This window comes from Bicyclus anynana, chromosome 19 (assembly GCF_947172395.1).
Source record: "Bicyclus anynana chromosome 19, ilBicAnyn1.1, whole genome shotgun sequence".
In the NCBI taxonomy this organism is placed as follows: domain Eukaryota; kingdom Metazoa; phylum Arthropoda; class Insecta; order Lepidoptera; family Nymphalidae; genus Bicyclus; species Bicyclus anynana.
Window position 1 is genome coordinate 14,219,995 of NC_069101.1, and position 15,534 is coordinate 14,235,528.

General features: G+C 42.1%; 1 protein-coding gene across 1 annotated transcript in view; it reads left to right on the forward strand.

Moving 5' to 3' along the window:
- The window catches only part of LOC112055481 (Ig-like and fibronectin type-III domain-containing protein 2), a 171,636-nt gene that overhangs the window by 152,478 nt on the left and 3,624 nt on the right, over positions 1 to 15,534 (forward strand). The window contains exons 12-27 of the mRNA XM_052887272.1: positions 940 to 1,153; positions 1,750 to 1,875; positions 2,405 to 2,585; positions 3,844 to 3,978; positions 4,151 to 4,329; positions 4,960 to 5,095; positions 5,658 to 5,793; positions 6,140 to 6,341; positions 6,916 to 7,021; positions 7,657 to 7,797; positions 8,175 to 8,353; positions 10,409 to 10,576; positions 12,221 to 12,344; positions 13,739 to 13,940; positions 14,389 to 14,561; positions 15,312 to 15,484. Of these exons, the coding sequence (XP_052743232.1) occupies positions 940 to 1,153; positions 1,750 to 1,875; positions 2,405 to 2,585; positions 3,844 to 3,978; positions 4,151 to 4,329; positions 4,960 to 5,095; positions 5,658 to 5,793; positions 6,140 to 6,341; positions 6,916 to 7,021; positions 7,657 to 7,797; positions 8,175 to 8,353; positions 10,409 to 10,576; positions 12,221 to 12,344; positions 13,739 to 13,940; positions 14,389 to 14,561; positions 15,312 to 15,484 (2,575 nt within the window). The remainder of the gene's footprint in view (positions 1 to 939; positions 1,154 to 1,749; positions 1,876 to 2,404; positions 2,586 to 3,843; positions 3,979 to 4,150; positions 4,330 to 4,959; positions 5,096 to 5,657; positions 5,794 to 6,139; positions 6,342 to 6,915; positions 7,022 to 7,656; positions 7,798 to 8,174; positions 8,354 to 10,408; positions 10,577 to 12,220; positions 12,345 to 13,738; positions 13,941 to 14,388; positions 14,562 to 15,311; positions 15,485 to 15,534) is intronic.

Genomic DNA, 15,534 nt, shown 5'->3' on the forward strand with positions numbered 1-15,534 from the left:
AAATAAACTCTAAAATTTAGAGTTTATATACCAAGGTTATTAAATATAAACGTAATCATAAATCGATGTACTCTTGAGCGTTAGTTTTAGTGTTTTCAATATGATGTACCTACCTAATTATTTTGATTAAAATACCAGTAACTAACTTTCAACAAACTGATTGAAACATACTATTTTGATGATTTCAAAATTCCAAAATTTCGAGGATTTTTTCGAAATTGATAATTTTGTCTCTAAAAGTTGTACACACAAAGATTTCCCGTTTTCACTGCGCTTTTCACTAATGAGCCGTGATGACAATCATAGTCATAGTATGATGTTCCTTCCTCAATGATTGGACAATTTAACACGAAAGTATTTTTATTGTAAAGTATAATAATGTATGATTTTCAAAAGAACAACTTTCGAGTCCATTGCCGGCTCTTCTCAGCAGATCCGCCTTCCATACTGGTAGTCTGGTAGTAGTAAAGTAGGATGGTGGAATTACTACAAACGTACAAACGTAAATAAATTTTCAATGTCAACCACAGCAACAAATTCAAAAAATTAAAAAAACAAGCTACTTAAATGAGCTTACGTGGAGAAGCTTGCAATTTACTACTTACTACGTACAGCATACGTAAATAGCCAGCCAAATCGCCGCAAAATTGACAAAGTTTCATACAAATTTCATCCCTATTTTATCACCTTGGGGGTACAATTAATCAAAATCCTTTCTTAGTGGATTCCTACGTCATAACATCTACCTGCATGCCAAAATACAGCCCGATCCGTCCAGTGGTTTGGGCTGAGCGTTGATAAATCACTGTTAAACCTACTCTCAAGGTCACAAGTCCTGGGACCTGCTCGAGATGTTTCCTCTACCACAAAATAATGGTACAATGCTACCCTGTATTTCACCAGATTGATGTTGATCCTACGCTTTCCTTTGTTCACCAGATGCCTCCGCTACATGTCGTCGTACACCAACTGCCTGCTGCAAGGCTACGGCGTGCTGCCGGGCGCGCCGGCGCGGCTGCACCTCACCAACATCGACACCGACTACGCCGTGGTGCACTGGGCGGCGCCCGCGGCGCTGGCCGACACCGTGCAGTACTACAACTTGCACTACAAGTCGCTGCAGTCTGAAGACGATTATCGGACTTTGACCAGGGTATGACAAATATCTAAATATATAAAAGCGATAGATTCATCACAAAATAACCTGCTTGACGTACAATGAAATTTGGCAGGGAGGTAGTTTATGTTTGGTAGACATCCGATAACAACGGATTTTTCGACCGGGCTGGATTATGCACGCCATTGACGAACAATTACTCTCACGTTTCCGCAGCACCCACGACTGTAACTGATCGTGTATTGGTCGCTGCGTGCATGACGGCTCGACTTATGAAACGTCTTCGTTGCCGTTTGCGCTGCAGAAACTTGAGAATATTGACCGTCAATGGCTGATTTTAAGGAAGTATAGAGCCGTGATAGCCCATTAGATGTGACCTCTGTCTTCGGTTTGGGACATGCACCTGCAACTTTTCAGTTGTGTGCATTTAAAGGAATTAAATATCACGTGTCTCAAACTGTGAATCACAAAGGAAAACATCGTTCGGAAACCTGCATACCTGAGAATTTTCTTAATACTTTAAGGTGTGTGAAGTCTGCCAATCCGCATTGGGCCAGCGTGGTGGACTAAGGCTTAACTTGTTTCAGCAACAAGTTAATAAACGGATTTTTTTTAAAGTCTTCTGTTTTCAGTTACAATCTCCATACATCCTGGAAGACTTGGAATCCAACACCGACTACGAGATCTACGTGCAAGCAGTCAACGAGCACGGAGTGGGTGACGCGTCCCCTAGACTTATATTTAGAACTCAAAGTCAGGTAAGCCAGTTAATGGTTTGAAAGTTTTCTTTTTTATACTAATAATTGACGGAGCAAATGGCCCACTTGCTGATAAACGACAAACTATCGCCAATAAACAACAACACGTCCTACAAATCGTCTAAATCCGTGTCCTATTCCCCTATATCCTGAAGAGTAGGTGTCAATTGTCATTTGTCTATAATAACACCGGCAACCAAACCGTTCTTAAAATTCTACCTATAAATATTTACAAGATAAGCGGGATTTTTGGCACTTAAGGAACTGGCGATCAGGTTTCCAAAGTGAGGAACAATATGCGCTGTCTTCAGTACTCGTACCTTGATCGAACAGCAAAAGCGTCTCAAGATATACAGTACACATTTCTTCTTTATCGTTACACTCTTTACGACGTGATCGTGGTCGTCATTTTAGGGATGATGACAAGCCTGCACATACGTGGAGGGAACCACGTAGAGCTGTTTTGATCTGGTCAGTCCAGAATATAGAAGATATTCCTAATATTAAACAATACAAAACTCTCCACCAGGTCATAGAAGAAGAGATAGAGAACGCAAACGAGTACAACATAACGGCGTGCTGCGAGCGCGTGCAGCTGTCCAGCGTGTGCTTGCCGCTGTGTTCGTACGACGCGAAGATGTCGGACCTGCGCACGCTGGCGCCGCTGTGCGAGCAGGAGTTCCACAAGCTGGTGCGCTGTGGTGCTGGAGGTAGGAGATTAGGACGTTGATGAACCGCTGTGTTCGTACGACGCGAAGATGTCGGACCTGCGCACGCTGGCGCCGCTGTGCGAGCAGGAGTTCCACAAGCTGGTGCGCTGTGGTGCTGGAGGTAGGAGATTAGGACGTTGATGAACCGCTGTGTTCGTACGACGCGAAGATGTCGGACCTGCGCACGCTGGCGCCGCTGTGCGAGCAGGAGTTCCACAAGCTGGTGCGCTGTGGTGCTGGAGGTAGGAGATTAGGACGTTGATGAACCGCTGTGTTCGTACGACGCGAAGATGTCGGTCCTGCGCACGCTGGCGCCGCTGTGCGAGCAGGAGTTCCACAAGCTGGTGCGCTGTGGTGCTGGAGGTAGGCAATTAGGACGTTGAGGAACTAAAGAGAAACTATTAGGTCAGGAGCGTAGCTACCGCCGTATCAGCCACATCAAAGATACGGGGACTACATGGGCTCTTACGTGTGAAAACAAAAATTTGTAAAATGTAGGAAATCTATAATCTCTTTTTTTCCCTGGTTAAGCGCGCGCCCAGAAGTTGGAAACATCCTACATAGGTTAAGTTACTGTCATATTTATTTCATATCGTAGGTACAATATAATGTCGTTGATTTTAAGCGAGCACTTTTTGCGTCTTTTGTGAAAAATCTTTACCCTCCATTTGGGTCCCCAACTAATTTTGATACAGCTTCTCTCCAAGGTACACTACGCTTCTGTATTAGGTACTTGGTTTTTCTTCAGAACAACATTTTGTAAGTTGATTGATCATAAGGAAACTTTAACTTGGAATTAAGAAGAAATTTTCTTGAATTCATGAAACAAGGTTACCTAAGCCTTCGGAGTTAGAGAAATAAGAACAAAGCAATCTAGAAAGAATCAGCGGTTGATGATACGAATTATGCTCAGAATATATCTGCGAATATAACAAACATGAAATAAATTATTTTTATTTCATGTTTGTTATACTACATGTATTACAAAAGAGCAGTTTAGTCAACAACTATTGTTTTTTTTTTTTGCAAAAATAATCTTCATTACGTTGTGAAACGATCTACATAATTTTAGGCATAAAATTCTTGTAAAATGCACTTGTTAATTATACTAAACTACTAAAGATGGTTAGAGACTAAAGCAAACACAATTACAATATTTAAATAATCCTTGTATATTTTTAACTGACTTCCAAAAAGGAGGAGGTTCTACGTTCGGCTATATGTATGTTTTTTTTTGATAATATTGACCATCACTTAGGTCGCAACCACGAAACGTGCTGCGCTCGTCGCGGCGTGCCGGCGTCGTGTCGCGGCGCGTGCGGCGGCGCCTACAGCGGCCTGTTCTACACCTGCATCGCCTACGTCGGCAACATCGTGCAGTGCTTTGAAGAGGGTGAGGTGTACTGGTTTACTATGACATTAGTTCCTGCATATCTACACTCGCTGACGACTGACGCGCTAGTTTTGTCGTGTCGTGACATCACATCTCAAAGTGCTCAGCAGTGAGCCAAATATGGGTTGACAATGATGATAGTCGTATATTGAACATGCAGCTCATTGTACAGGCACCGGTCAACTGCCCGGGCCGCCGCGCGAGGTACACGCAGTGGTGAACCAAGACAAGCTGTTCCTGGACTGGACGGCGCCCAGCGACGGCGCCAACGCAACTTCCTACACCGTGCACTGGCAGAAGATCGGCAACAACACGCTGCCCTACTACTACAACAACCTGCAGCTGGACAATGTGAGACCTTACCACAAATACCATCGTTGTAGGATCAACCCACCCAACTACCTCCTTAGCATCACGGTTATACGTCAACTAGGGTGTTCAGTCAAGCTTCACTTTGGCACCCATAGATAAGGCTAACATTTTTTGTAGACAAAACAATTAAAATATTAGCCTATCCGGGAAGACGAACCAGGTTGCTCTAAACGTGTTCCAAGACTTTCGGAAGAGTTCTATACCCTAGCCATGCGTCAAACAAAATATGAGGACTGAAAATGCGAGTTTAGGAATGTCACAATAACTAAAGTGCTGAAATGGCGACCCCGCACTAGTAAGCGCAGTGTTGGCCGACCCCCCACCAGGTGGACTGACAACATCAAGCGAGTTGCAGGGATACGCTGGATGCAGTATCGTGATGTTTGGCAGTCCCTACAAAAGGCCTATGTCCTGGACGTCCATCGGCTGATATGATGATGATAATGATGACATAACTTAGGGATGTAAAACTACCTAGCAAAATCTTTCCGAAATATATTCCGTAAAATAAGGACAGTCTACCAACTCTCCTGCATGTATCAAAATGTTGAAGTGACCTGAAGTGGTAATATTGCAAGCGTAGATGTAACGCTTATCTTTTTCCAACAGCAAATGACGGTGACGGAGACGATGGCGCGCATCGAAAGCCTGGAGGTGAACAGCACCTACCACCTGTTCGTGGTGGCTGCCAACCAGCACGGCACCTCGCTGCCGTCCAGCATGCTGCTGCTCAACATCACTGAGGGTAACTGATGCCATCCATCATCATCATGACATTAGCCGATGTCTACAAAAAGACATATTCCTTTTCCCCTCTAAGTCGAGGTGCAAATCTCAGAGGAGACACTCTTAGAGAGTTGTTCCGCCCATCTCTTCTGCTTCTGCTTTCGGGCCCCATCAGGCGATGCTTCTGCGCTCGCCCGGTTTCGCCGCTAAGGTGTCGTTGAGCCACAATGAAAAGAAAAAATATATTCCTTTTATAGGGACTTTCAAACTACTAATATGCCTCAATATATCTAACGGTTATGGGTTCCAACTCTCTCACGGCCTATTATTTTATCTACTTTTAACAGTCTTTTGGAATATTGGTCATATTTAAAAAAATATACATCGACAATATTCTTTAGAGAATACTTATACAGGATGACCCGTAATTAATGATTATAACGAAAATAGTAGATACACCACTTAATTATCTAAAACTTATTATAATAAAAAATATGAAATTCATTAAAATCAATTAGCCTTAGTATACGAGTACTTTCGAAACGTCTTCTTCGGTTATGTCAATTACTAATGAATTACAGATAAGGAACACAAAGAAGTGTCGGGTATACCGTCGCCGCCGCACGGATTATCAGTGTCTTCCCACTCGGCCACGTGGCTGGCTTTGAGCTGGCAGCCGCCGCAGTTCTCACTGCCGGACGACAAGATCTCGTATACGTAAGTTAATTGACCTTGACCCTTGGCTCCTAACTCTTACCTTCCAAAGCCACAACAGACTCCATAGTTGCTTACTATACTCAAGGAGGACTGCAAGGCAGAGGCTGGAAGTGAGGTGCATCAGTCGTGGGTTTTGTTGTCATCGATACCTACCTCCCGGCCCCCGCGGATGCGGACTGTTACGAACGAATATGCTAAGCTATAAATCGCATGGCGTAACGTCTTTGCCAGTAGGGTTATAAAAATATATGGTATGGTATTGGACGCTTCTGATGAAGAAATATTATTTTACTTGGGCAAAATAAAATTGAAAATGCCTTGAATAATTCGTATTGTCTTTGCGCAGTTTGTACTACAAGATGCCAAGTCAGACGGGCCAGGGCAACGTGACCCGGGTCAACACGACCGTCCCGGGGCACACCCTGGAGAAGTTGACGCCCAACACGCAGTACGTGGCCTGGGTGAAGGCGCACAGCGATGCCGGGGACTCACTGCCTTCGGAGACGTTGCTGGCTTGGACTGACCCGGCCTATCCTGCTTTTGTTGAGGTATGCCAAAAAATCATACAGCAAGAAAGAAAGGAAAGGAAATGGAAGGTTGCTTTAGCTTATTACTTCAATGGCTCCCTACTGTGTCAGGCCCCTCTCCTTACAGACAAGATGGTTTGGACATTGGGCCCCACCTCTCTCCAAAGCTATTTGCGGGTTTGGGCTTTGTGATTTTTAAGAAGCGAAAGCCGGGAATCGTTTAAAAATAATTATGGCTGAATGCTAAGAAAAAAGTGTGTGTACATAATATTTTCATACCGTGTAAATTGTGTCTAGTGAATTAAACTCCAAAACTCCTTTCGACATCTGGGCGAAACATTCTCGAATGCATTATAGTGAGTGTTTGGTATTTTAGTTAACTTGGCAATATAATGACTGAGGGTCGGATAGGCATCAACCCTAAACCCCATCGGTACTGATCCCATCCCTTCCGATCTTATCCCAGGGTATGTTGCAGAGAACCCTCTTAAAGAGGCGTTTCGTCGCCGTACATTCTAAGGGTCTCTGGCAAAGTTTCGGAGCTGGACCGAACACGGTGACACAAAAATTTACAATATTTTTTTTATTCTGGCAGCCTCCTACAATCAACCCGGTAAATCTGGTGATGGAAGGCTCCAGCATGACCATACTGTGCATTGCAATGGGAACACCGACACCCACCATATCTCTATACATCACTGGTAAGTATTTTAATTAATTCTAATGGCACATGCCATATGTATTACGTTTAACTATTCTATTTTTTATTCTTAACAAGTTAGCCCTTGACTACATACAATCTCACCTGATGCTATGATGATACAATCTAAGATAGAAGGGGGCTGACTTGTTAGGAGGAGGTACAAAATCCTCACCCCTTTAGGTTTCTACATGACATCGTACCGATACGCCTTTGCCTTTTACTAACTCCAATTTATGTAATTTATAGTTGATTGTTTTCTTTTGCTTAAAAGATTTTTTTGCATCATTCATCATTTGCACTTCAATTTATAATTACGAGTATATGTATTGATGATGACCAGTGGCCGCTGGATGCTGGCGGTTCGAGACCGCCTTTTTATGTAGTCAAGCCTGATGGAAAGCAATGATGAGGTCTAAGATAAAGCGCGCTTGCCTCGAAGATGCCTATTAATTCTAGCCTTGAAGGTGCACAAATTATACGTGTCAGGAAACATAAACGCCGGAAGGGCATTCCATATCTTAGCAGTTCATTTGAAGTGTGTTCCATGGTGTCTGGAAGTCCACGCAAGAGGCCTATGACCAGCAGTGAACGTCCATCGGATGTTAATGTTAATGATCAACCCTTGGTCGGCAGGTCGGCTGGTGCGCCAGGAGGTGACGCGCCACATGGTGACGGTGGTGCACAACGTGACGCGCGACATGGACCTCATCTCGTGCTACGCAGACAACGGCTACGGAACCCCCATGCAGGCGTCGCGGAAGATTAACATTTCACGTGAGCTCTTTTACTAACAACAACTTCTTCTATAGCTTGGCAAGTTCGTTAATGATACTGCCAATGACATGCGGGCGTCGGGGAGGGAAGGACTGTGCGGATGTGAAGTCTTGCGGGGCAGAGGCTGGAAGTGGGGGGCATCGAAGTGGGGTGCATCAGTTGTGGGTTTATCATTTAAAATATTCTGTGTATACTGCAGCCTTTGTTGATGAGTACTGTTGGTAAACAGTACTCATCAAGACCGGCTGTAATAGAGATGACTACTATTAACTACTAACTAACAGAGAACGAAACCTAGAAATGTACTAACTATCTACCCCTTAATACATCTTTACAATCATTGATTGCCAATTGTACAATCGTGTCTTTTCCACCAGATATACCAACAATTCAGGCATCAGGCATAACAATGGCTGCGGCGGGTGACTCCGTCATCCTGGAGTGCAGAGTCGAGGCGCTGCCCAAACCCAACGTGGCCTTCTGGAGGGACCCCAACGGGAGGATATCAGTGATCGACGGCCCCAACTACACCATACAGCTACTTGCTGATCCTGAAGTAAGAACCTAGTATATCATTATGTTATATCAATATTTTTCACAATGCACACAATTCCCGTTGCAGGGGATAAAAATATATCGCCTTTATCACCTCTGATGATGAAAGCTTTTTAGCGTTTTAGCGTTCCGATACAATGTCGTGTAGAAACTGAAAGAGGTGTAGATTTTCATCCACCTTCTAACAAGTTAGCCTGATTCCATCTTAGATTGCATTGACACTTACCATCCGGTGGGTTATAACAACAAAAATAGAGTATATTCCCAAAACTTTGCGCACATCCAAAGATATGCATCATCACTTAATATTAAGTGAGATCAGAGAACTAACATGTCATTCAATAAAAAAATTAATATAAAACATTCTACCTATATTATTCTTCTTAGACTATGCAGGTTCACTAACAGCTCCTGTATCAGTTATTAAACCGCATTCGATTCGCGATTGCCTCTTAAATTGCATATTCAAGAACGAATTTGACGTCATATGCAGATCTCTAACACGCTATCGCAGCAAAACGATCATAAACAATGAACGGCCTAGGTATCTGAAGGCCAAATCTAATGAGTGCTCTCAACTTTGTCATGGGGAGGCTGGCGAACCAATTCGTACGCGAATGGATGACTCGGCTTAACTCGTGGAACTCTGAGACGGGGCCAATTGACATTCCATTGTCTGCAGAAACGGCGTGAATATAAAAGTCTATTAATACACAGACTCAAGGTCTTCTATACGACGACAGCTTACGAACGATAAGATTCTTCATAACAATGTATAGAATTCAGTGAAGGGTATTTTGAATGTATCTACTTGAACTGGTAAATTTTTTTTAACGACTTCAAAAAAAGGCGGAGGTTTTCAATTCGAACCTTAAGTTTTTTTTGTGCTATGGATGCTACCTGATTATCCGAATACGTCTGAATTGATTTGAATGATTCTTTTTTTTGTTTGAAAGGGTGATAGCTACTCCTGAGGTACATCATTGGGTTAGCACCGCCTTCAAACTGATCAACAGTTAGAACATAATATGATATATAGAATGTAGTATAATGTTTTTTTTACGTTTTTTAGTTTAGTCAGAACGTTTAAAGTCGGTTAAATTTTTTATCAAGTTGATATAAATGCGAAAGAGGAATGCTGATAGATATTATATGGCGAAAGTGTTCGTTCGTTTGGCTTAACCACTAAACCGTTCTTGATATAATTTGGCATATAGAGACAAATTATATCTATATATACTTTTATCTCACAAATCTAAGGGTTCTTCACTCGTGATATATTCGTAGACTTGTCCTATACAATTTAATTAGATCTACTACAATAATTTAGTATTTACCAACGACATCAAACCGTATAACTCGACATACGGGTGTCAGGATTGATAGTATGCCAAAACACCATTCCAGAACTGCCCTCTAAGGTCCTAGTCTCACAAGAGACTTACCCTGAGAGAATCACTCCACCCATCTTTCCTTCTGCTTTTTCCTTCGAGTCCCATCAGGTGATGCTTTTGCGCTTACCCAAAACCACCGGTAACGCCGTTGATGTCACATTTTTATTATTCTTACAAGTTAGCCCTTGACTACAATCTCACCTGGTGGTAAGTGATGATGCAATCTAAGATGGAAGCGGGCTAACTTGTTAGGAGGAGGATGAAAATCCACACCCCTCAGGGTTTCTACACGACATCGTACCGGATTTAAATCCTAAATCGCTTGACTTGTCTTTGCCGATAGGGTGGTAACTAGCCACGGCCGAAGCCCACCAGCGCCAGACCTGGACCAATTAAGAACACCTAAATCAGCTCAGCCGGGGATCGAACCCAGGACCTACATCTTGAAAATCCACCGCGCATACCACTGCGCCACGGAAGCCGTCAAATTAATCAAACAGTAGTCTTTGGCAACCACACAGCTGAAAAAAATAGATAAAAAATTGTATACGTTCCTTGGTAGGTTTACCTACTCAATAGGTTTCGTAGTTTCTGTTTCTGTTTCTTCAATAGAAATTATATTATGACCCACGAAAGTATAAGCTCTATGTGCTCTCCCACAGGAGCCAACAAAGTACACGATGCGGCTGATCATCAAGAAGATCTCGGAAGCCGACGAGGGCGACTACTTCTGCCACGCCGAGAACGCATTCGGCAAGACGCTGCGCCCGGTGTCGGTGCGTCTGCGCAACAACGCGCCGCACCACAACGTCACCGAGTGCTGCAGCCAGGTACACTACCCGACCTATAAGACTACAAGCCCTTGAACAAAAATTACCTGTGAAATGAACCAACGTGAGTAACGCTTAGAAGGCTGTATATCAGAAAATAACTCTGAGCACTATGCCGTCATTTCTAAGCGGTACAGGTGAGTACGCGAGTGAAGAGTAAGGCTTGCGACTCTTATCTTTCGACTCCTGCGCTGGAAAAATGTACGGCATTTACGGGTAAAGTATCTGTATATGTGTACAAAACGAATTGCACAAATGCCGCACAGTAATAAATGACCTATTTTGCTTCTGCAATTGTCGATAATTATCTATATATATAAAAATGAATTGCTGTTCGTTAATCTCGCTAAAACTCGAGAACGGCTTAACGGATTTATCTTATTTTGAAATGAAAAATGTTGTGAAAAATGTCTTGAAATGTTCGTGGAGGTAAAGGGAAGGTTTAAAAGGTGAGAAAAATTAGAATAATTGCCGGGAAAACCATAAAAACAACCCTTTTCTATTTCCCATACAAACGTTTAAGAGTCGAGGGGTAGGGTATGGTAGGGGTAGAGTAGTGTAGAGTAGGGATAGGGAAGAAGTGCACATAAGTCAAAGCGAAGCTTGACCGGGTCCACTAGTTATACATATATGTAATGTGCTCGTCAAAACCTTGCATTTGATGCCAAACACGTGATGATTATCGCAGTTTAATTTTCTTATTAATTTTTATAGCCTATGTCAACCGGGCTATGATTACGAATCTTTTGACACCTCATTCATTAAAATCGGTTCAGCTTTAGCGCTACGGCGGAACATACAAACATACACACATATACGGCCAAAATCATTACCTTGACTTTTGGCTTCGCCGTAGTCGGTAACAAAAAGACAAATTGGTTCCGCCACCTCGCTCGAATATTATATTAACGATATTTTTAAATAATTCATAATCATAATCATAACTTGAAAAACCACTCCATAAGACAAACCTGCTCGTGTTTAAGTAATCGTCATAATTAAAGGGACAAATTCAGAAGTTGGAAACTTGAAACAAATCCATCCCCTGCCACTCAATATTATGTTATTGTTACAAAATTGAATCGCAGCCTGCCAGGCTTTTGTTCTGATAATTGAAATTGTTACATGTTATCTGAAGTAACTTTAAATTTGCGCTAATTTGTTCCTGTAAATACATCCTCGTGCAAAACTCTTTTCTTTTAATATTTTTCGAAATCTTTATTCAATTTAAAAAATAACTTTTTTGAGAGAGCTTTTCACAGAGTTTTTAAATTAGGAAAGCAGATGTTATCATCATCATATCAGCCGATGGACGTCCACTGCAGGACATAGGTCTTTTGTAACTTAACTTTTTTGAGAGAGTTTTTCACTGTTTTATCTGCACTTACTTCAACCTACGCCTCTTAGAGTCCTTCTCGTAGAGTCTGCTTCACTAATGTTTTCTCTAAATTTTCAAGTTGTGTATATGTCATCATTATCAACCCATATTCAAACAACAATTCTAACAAAACAAAGTCAGTTTTCCGACTCCGAGTTGATGCTTTCAAAGTTCCTATAATAAAATGTACTCTGAAGTTTAATAAATACATACAATGTATTTCTCCTGTGTCATCATTATGAATGATGAATATGTGTTTGTTTTAGATGAACGTATCGGCGTCATGTATCGACGCGTGCAGCTTCCACCTCGACATGGACAACATCATGGACCGGCCGGAGTGCATGAACGACTTCGACAAGCTCATGAAGTGCGCCGCCGATGGATCAGGTACAGTCAGCCACTTAATCAGTTCCATAAAAACATCAGGTAGAGTTTTACAAGAAGCGCTCAATTTAGTTAATTTGATACTGAGTTAATTACACAATTTGTATTTGAAGCCTGAAAGAAGTCATGTGATTCCTTGGCGTTTTGTGTGACTTGTCTTAGGCGTTTGATGATGTGCCATTAATAACATTTCTGTAATCAAAAAAGTGACCTTTCTGATTTTTTTAAAATTAGGAAAGCAGGTGTTATCATCATTATATCAGCCGATGGACGTCCACTGCAGATCATAGGCCTTTTGTAGGGACTTCCAAACATCACGATACTGAGCCACCTGCATCCAGCCAATCCCTGCGACTCGCTCGATGTCGTCAGTCCACCTGGTGGGCGGTCGGCCAACAAAATCAGATGTAAAAAATATATATTCCGTATAAACAAAGCAATCACGAAGAACAGAATGAATAATACAATCTCTATAATCTAATTATTATTGAAGTTACAAATAAACTATTTCTATACTAATTATAGTAATAATTTAACAGTTTTATTAATACTAGGGTTTGTGAAATTCAAATCACTGTTAAAGTTTTTGAAGTTATTGTTTCTTTGGGTCCACCTTAATTATATTAAATTATATTTTAAGGAACAGATGTTTGTAATGGGGATGATGACTAGGTTTGAATATATTGATTTTTATGATACATTCGGATAAATAAGGTCAATGTTAACTAATTTATACATAAAAAGCAAAGATTGAAAGATTGGATATTTGCAAAATAAATAAGATTATAAAATATCAAAATCTATTAAATTTTTTTTATCGTAATTAGATGAAAATTCATACAGTTTTAACTTCCTTACATTAAATGTGACATTTTTTAATAAATGAACTATAAACATAAACGCACAAATAACAAAGATATTAGTAATTTTGTTTGAACGCCCATACAAACCTAACGATCAGCGAGCCAACGACGTCACTAAATCATGCCATTTTGTATGCAGCGTTTTTCAGGGATCCGCAAATCTGACCCTTTAAATCCCTGTAGCTCCGAAAGTAATGATCGCAGATACCCTGTTTCTTTTACAAAATTGCTTTGCTATTAGTATACTCTTAATTTATATACAATTTAAAAAACTGTCATCATAAGATAAGAGTACATATGTTTTCACAGAATACATATGTTTTCTAATAAGTAAATAGGATGCGGAACAAAGTGATCACATTCCATGTCCAATTTGTTCAATTTGACTTCAGACTTATAAATGCGACTGTATTATTGCTTTTCATCGTATTCCATTGATTTCCATTGATTGTAGTAAAGCACAAGCCTATGGAGCAATAAAAAATTTACTCTGAAAGAAACGAGTGACTTGAATATTCCTGAAATTCCTTTCAGATCATCGTAGTTGCTGTGCATCCTGGGGCGTTCCCCGGAATTGTCTGGAGCTGTGTCGCGGAGGCACCGTCGCCAGGAGTTGCGCCTTGCAGCACGCCAGGAGAGCTCTGGCTTGCTTCAGAGACTCCGGCGCGAAACTGCCCGGACCGCCTAGGAGCTTGAAGGCACATGCTGCTCCCACACCTAACTCTGTATTGCTAAGGTAAGCTGAGTGCTTGGAGAACTGTAACTTCATTTGACAATAATATTTGTCCCCACAACCCTACCGGCAAAAACGTACCGCCAAGCGATTTAGCGTTCCGGTACGTTATCGTGTAGAAACCAAAAGGGGTGTGACTTCACTTCACCATCAGGTGAGACTGTAGGAACTAGTACGAAGGGCTAACTTGTAAATAATACAAAAAAAAAAACTAGACAAACACTATCAGTAAAAGTCCGCCAACCCGCTTGATGGACCGTGATGGGTCTAAGCTCTGATCCTATCCTAGTCTTTTCAAATGGGATAATAATGATGATAGGAATGCTACGGTGTGTGTAACAAATAACGATTAATTTTAAACTAAATTACATTGTAATTTAGATGGTCGAGAAAAAAAATTATATCGACTCACATTAGCTGCAAGAAGTTTAACAATCCCTTTTTGCTACAGTTGGGAGCCGCCGCTAAAGAATCCTCAAACAGTGTACCTATACCGCGTGTTCTGGCGCGCGTACGGCGCCAAAGTGCCAGAGAAGCTGGACACGAGCGAGACCAGCGTGGTGCTGACCGGCCTGCAGGACGACGTGAGATATGAGTGCGTGGTGAAGGCGGCCAACGACGCCGGTAAGTTTCACTTACTGCCATACCGACGAATCGCTATACCTTCCTCTTCCATTATGACACAAGGCGGCGATAATATTGCAGTTCCCTCGGGGCTCGCATGGCGCGGGCCCAGCGCAGGATAGCGACTCAATAGAAGTCCGTGCGGAGCACACCCGAAAGGAGCTGGAATAACATTACCGGAAAATTCCCCCACGTCTCAGCTGGGCATTATGGCCAAGCCTCGAGGCCCGTATTCACGTATTTCCGTATCAATCAATCATACATCATCATCGCTCGATACTCGTTCCTCTGACAGAAATAACACAACACTGCCCTGTATCGTGCTTTCGAGGACTTAATTAGGCAGATGAAAACAAACACACATGTCAATGAATGAATTTTCATCTCTCCTGCTATCTTGTACCATCATGCCTTCTATCCCTATAACATTGACAAGAATTGTTGTAGGTACTTGTGTGGTTCACGTTTGGCATCACGTACGAATTAATGCAGAATATGCGTGAAATACGTTACTCTATTTATCAACCCTGTACCACGCTAACGAAGACTCAACAATACATGTGATTACTCTGTCAATGAATGACTGTAGACTACATCTATTGCCCTATCCACTCTCCTTACCCTCTACCATCGTACCACCGCACACTCATGGGCGTAGCCGGGATTGTACCTTGTATTGTGGGGTGAGATGTCCACCCCACAATAGTTTATGTAAATAAATCTATTCATTATTGTCATTTGTTCCACCAGGCACATCATCTCTCAGCCAGCCCATCATGTTCACGACGGCGGGCCAGGAGTCTGGCGCGGCGGCGGCGCCGGTGGTCGGCTCCGGCACGGCGTCTGCGGTCGGCGTGGCCGTGGCCTGCATACTTGTAGCGGCCATATTGCTCGCTGCGGGACTGTATTACAGGCATAGAAAGGTAAATCGATAGGAAGCTATGTTATTTTAATAAAATAAAACAAAAACAAG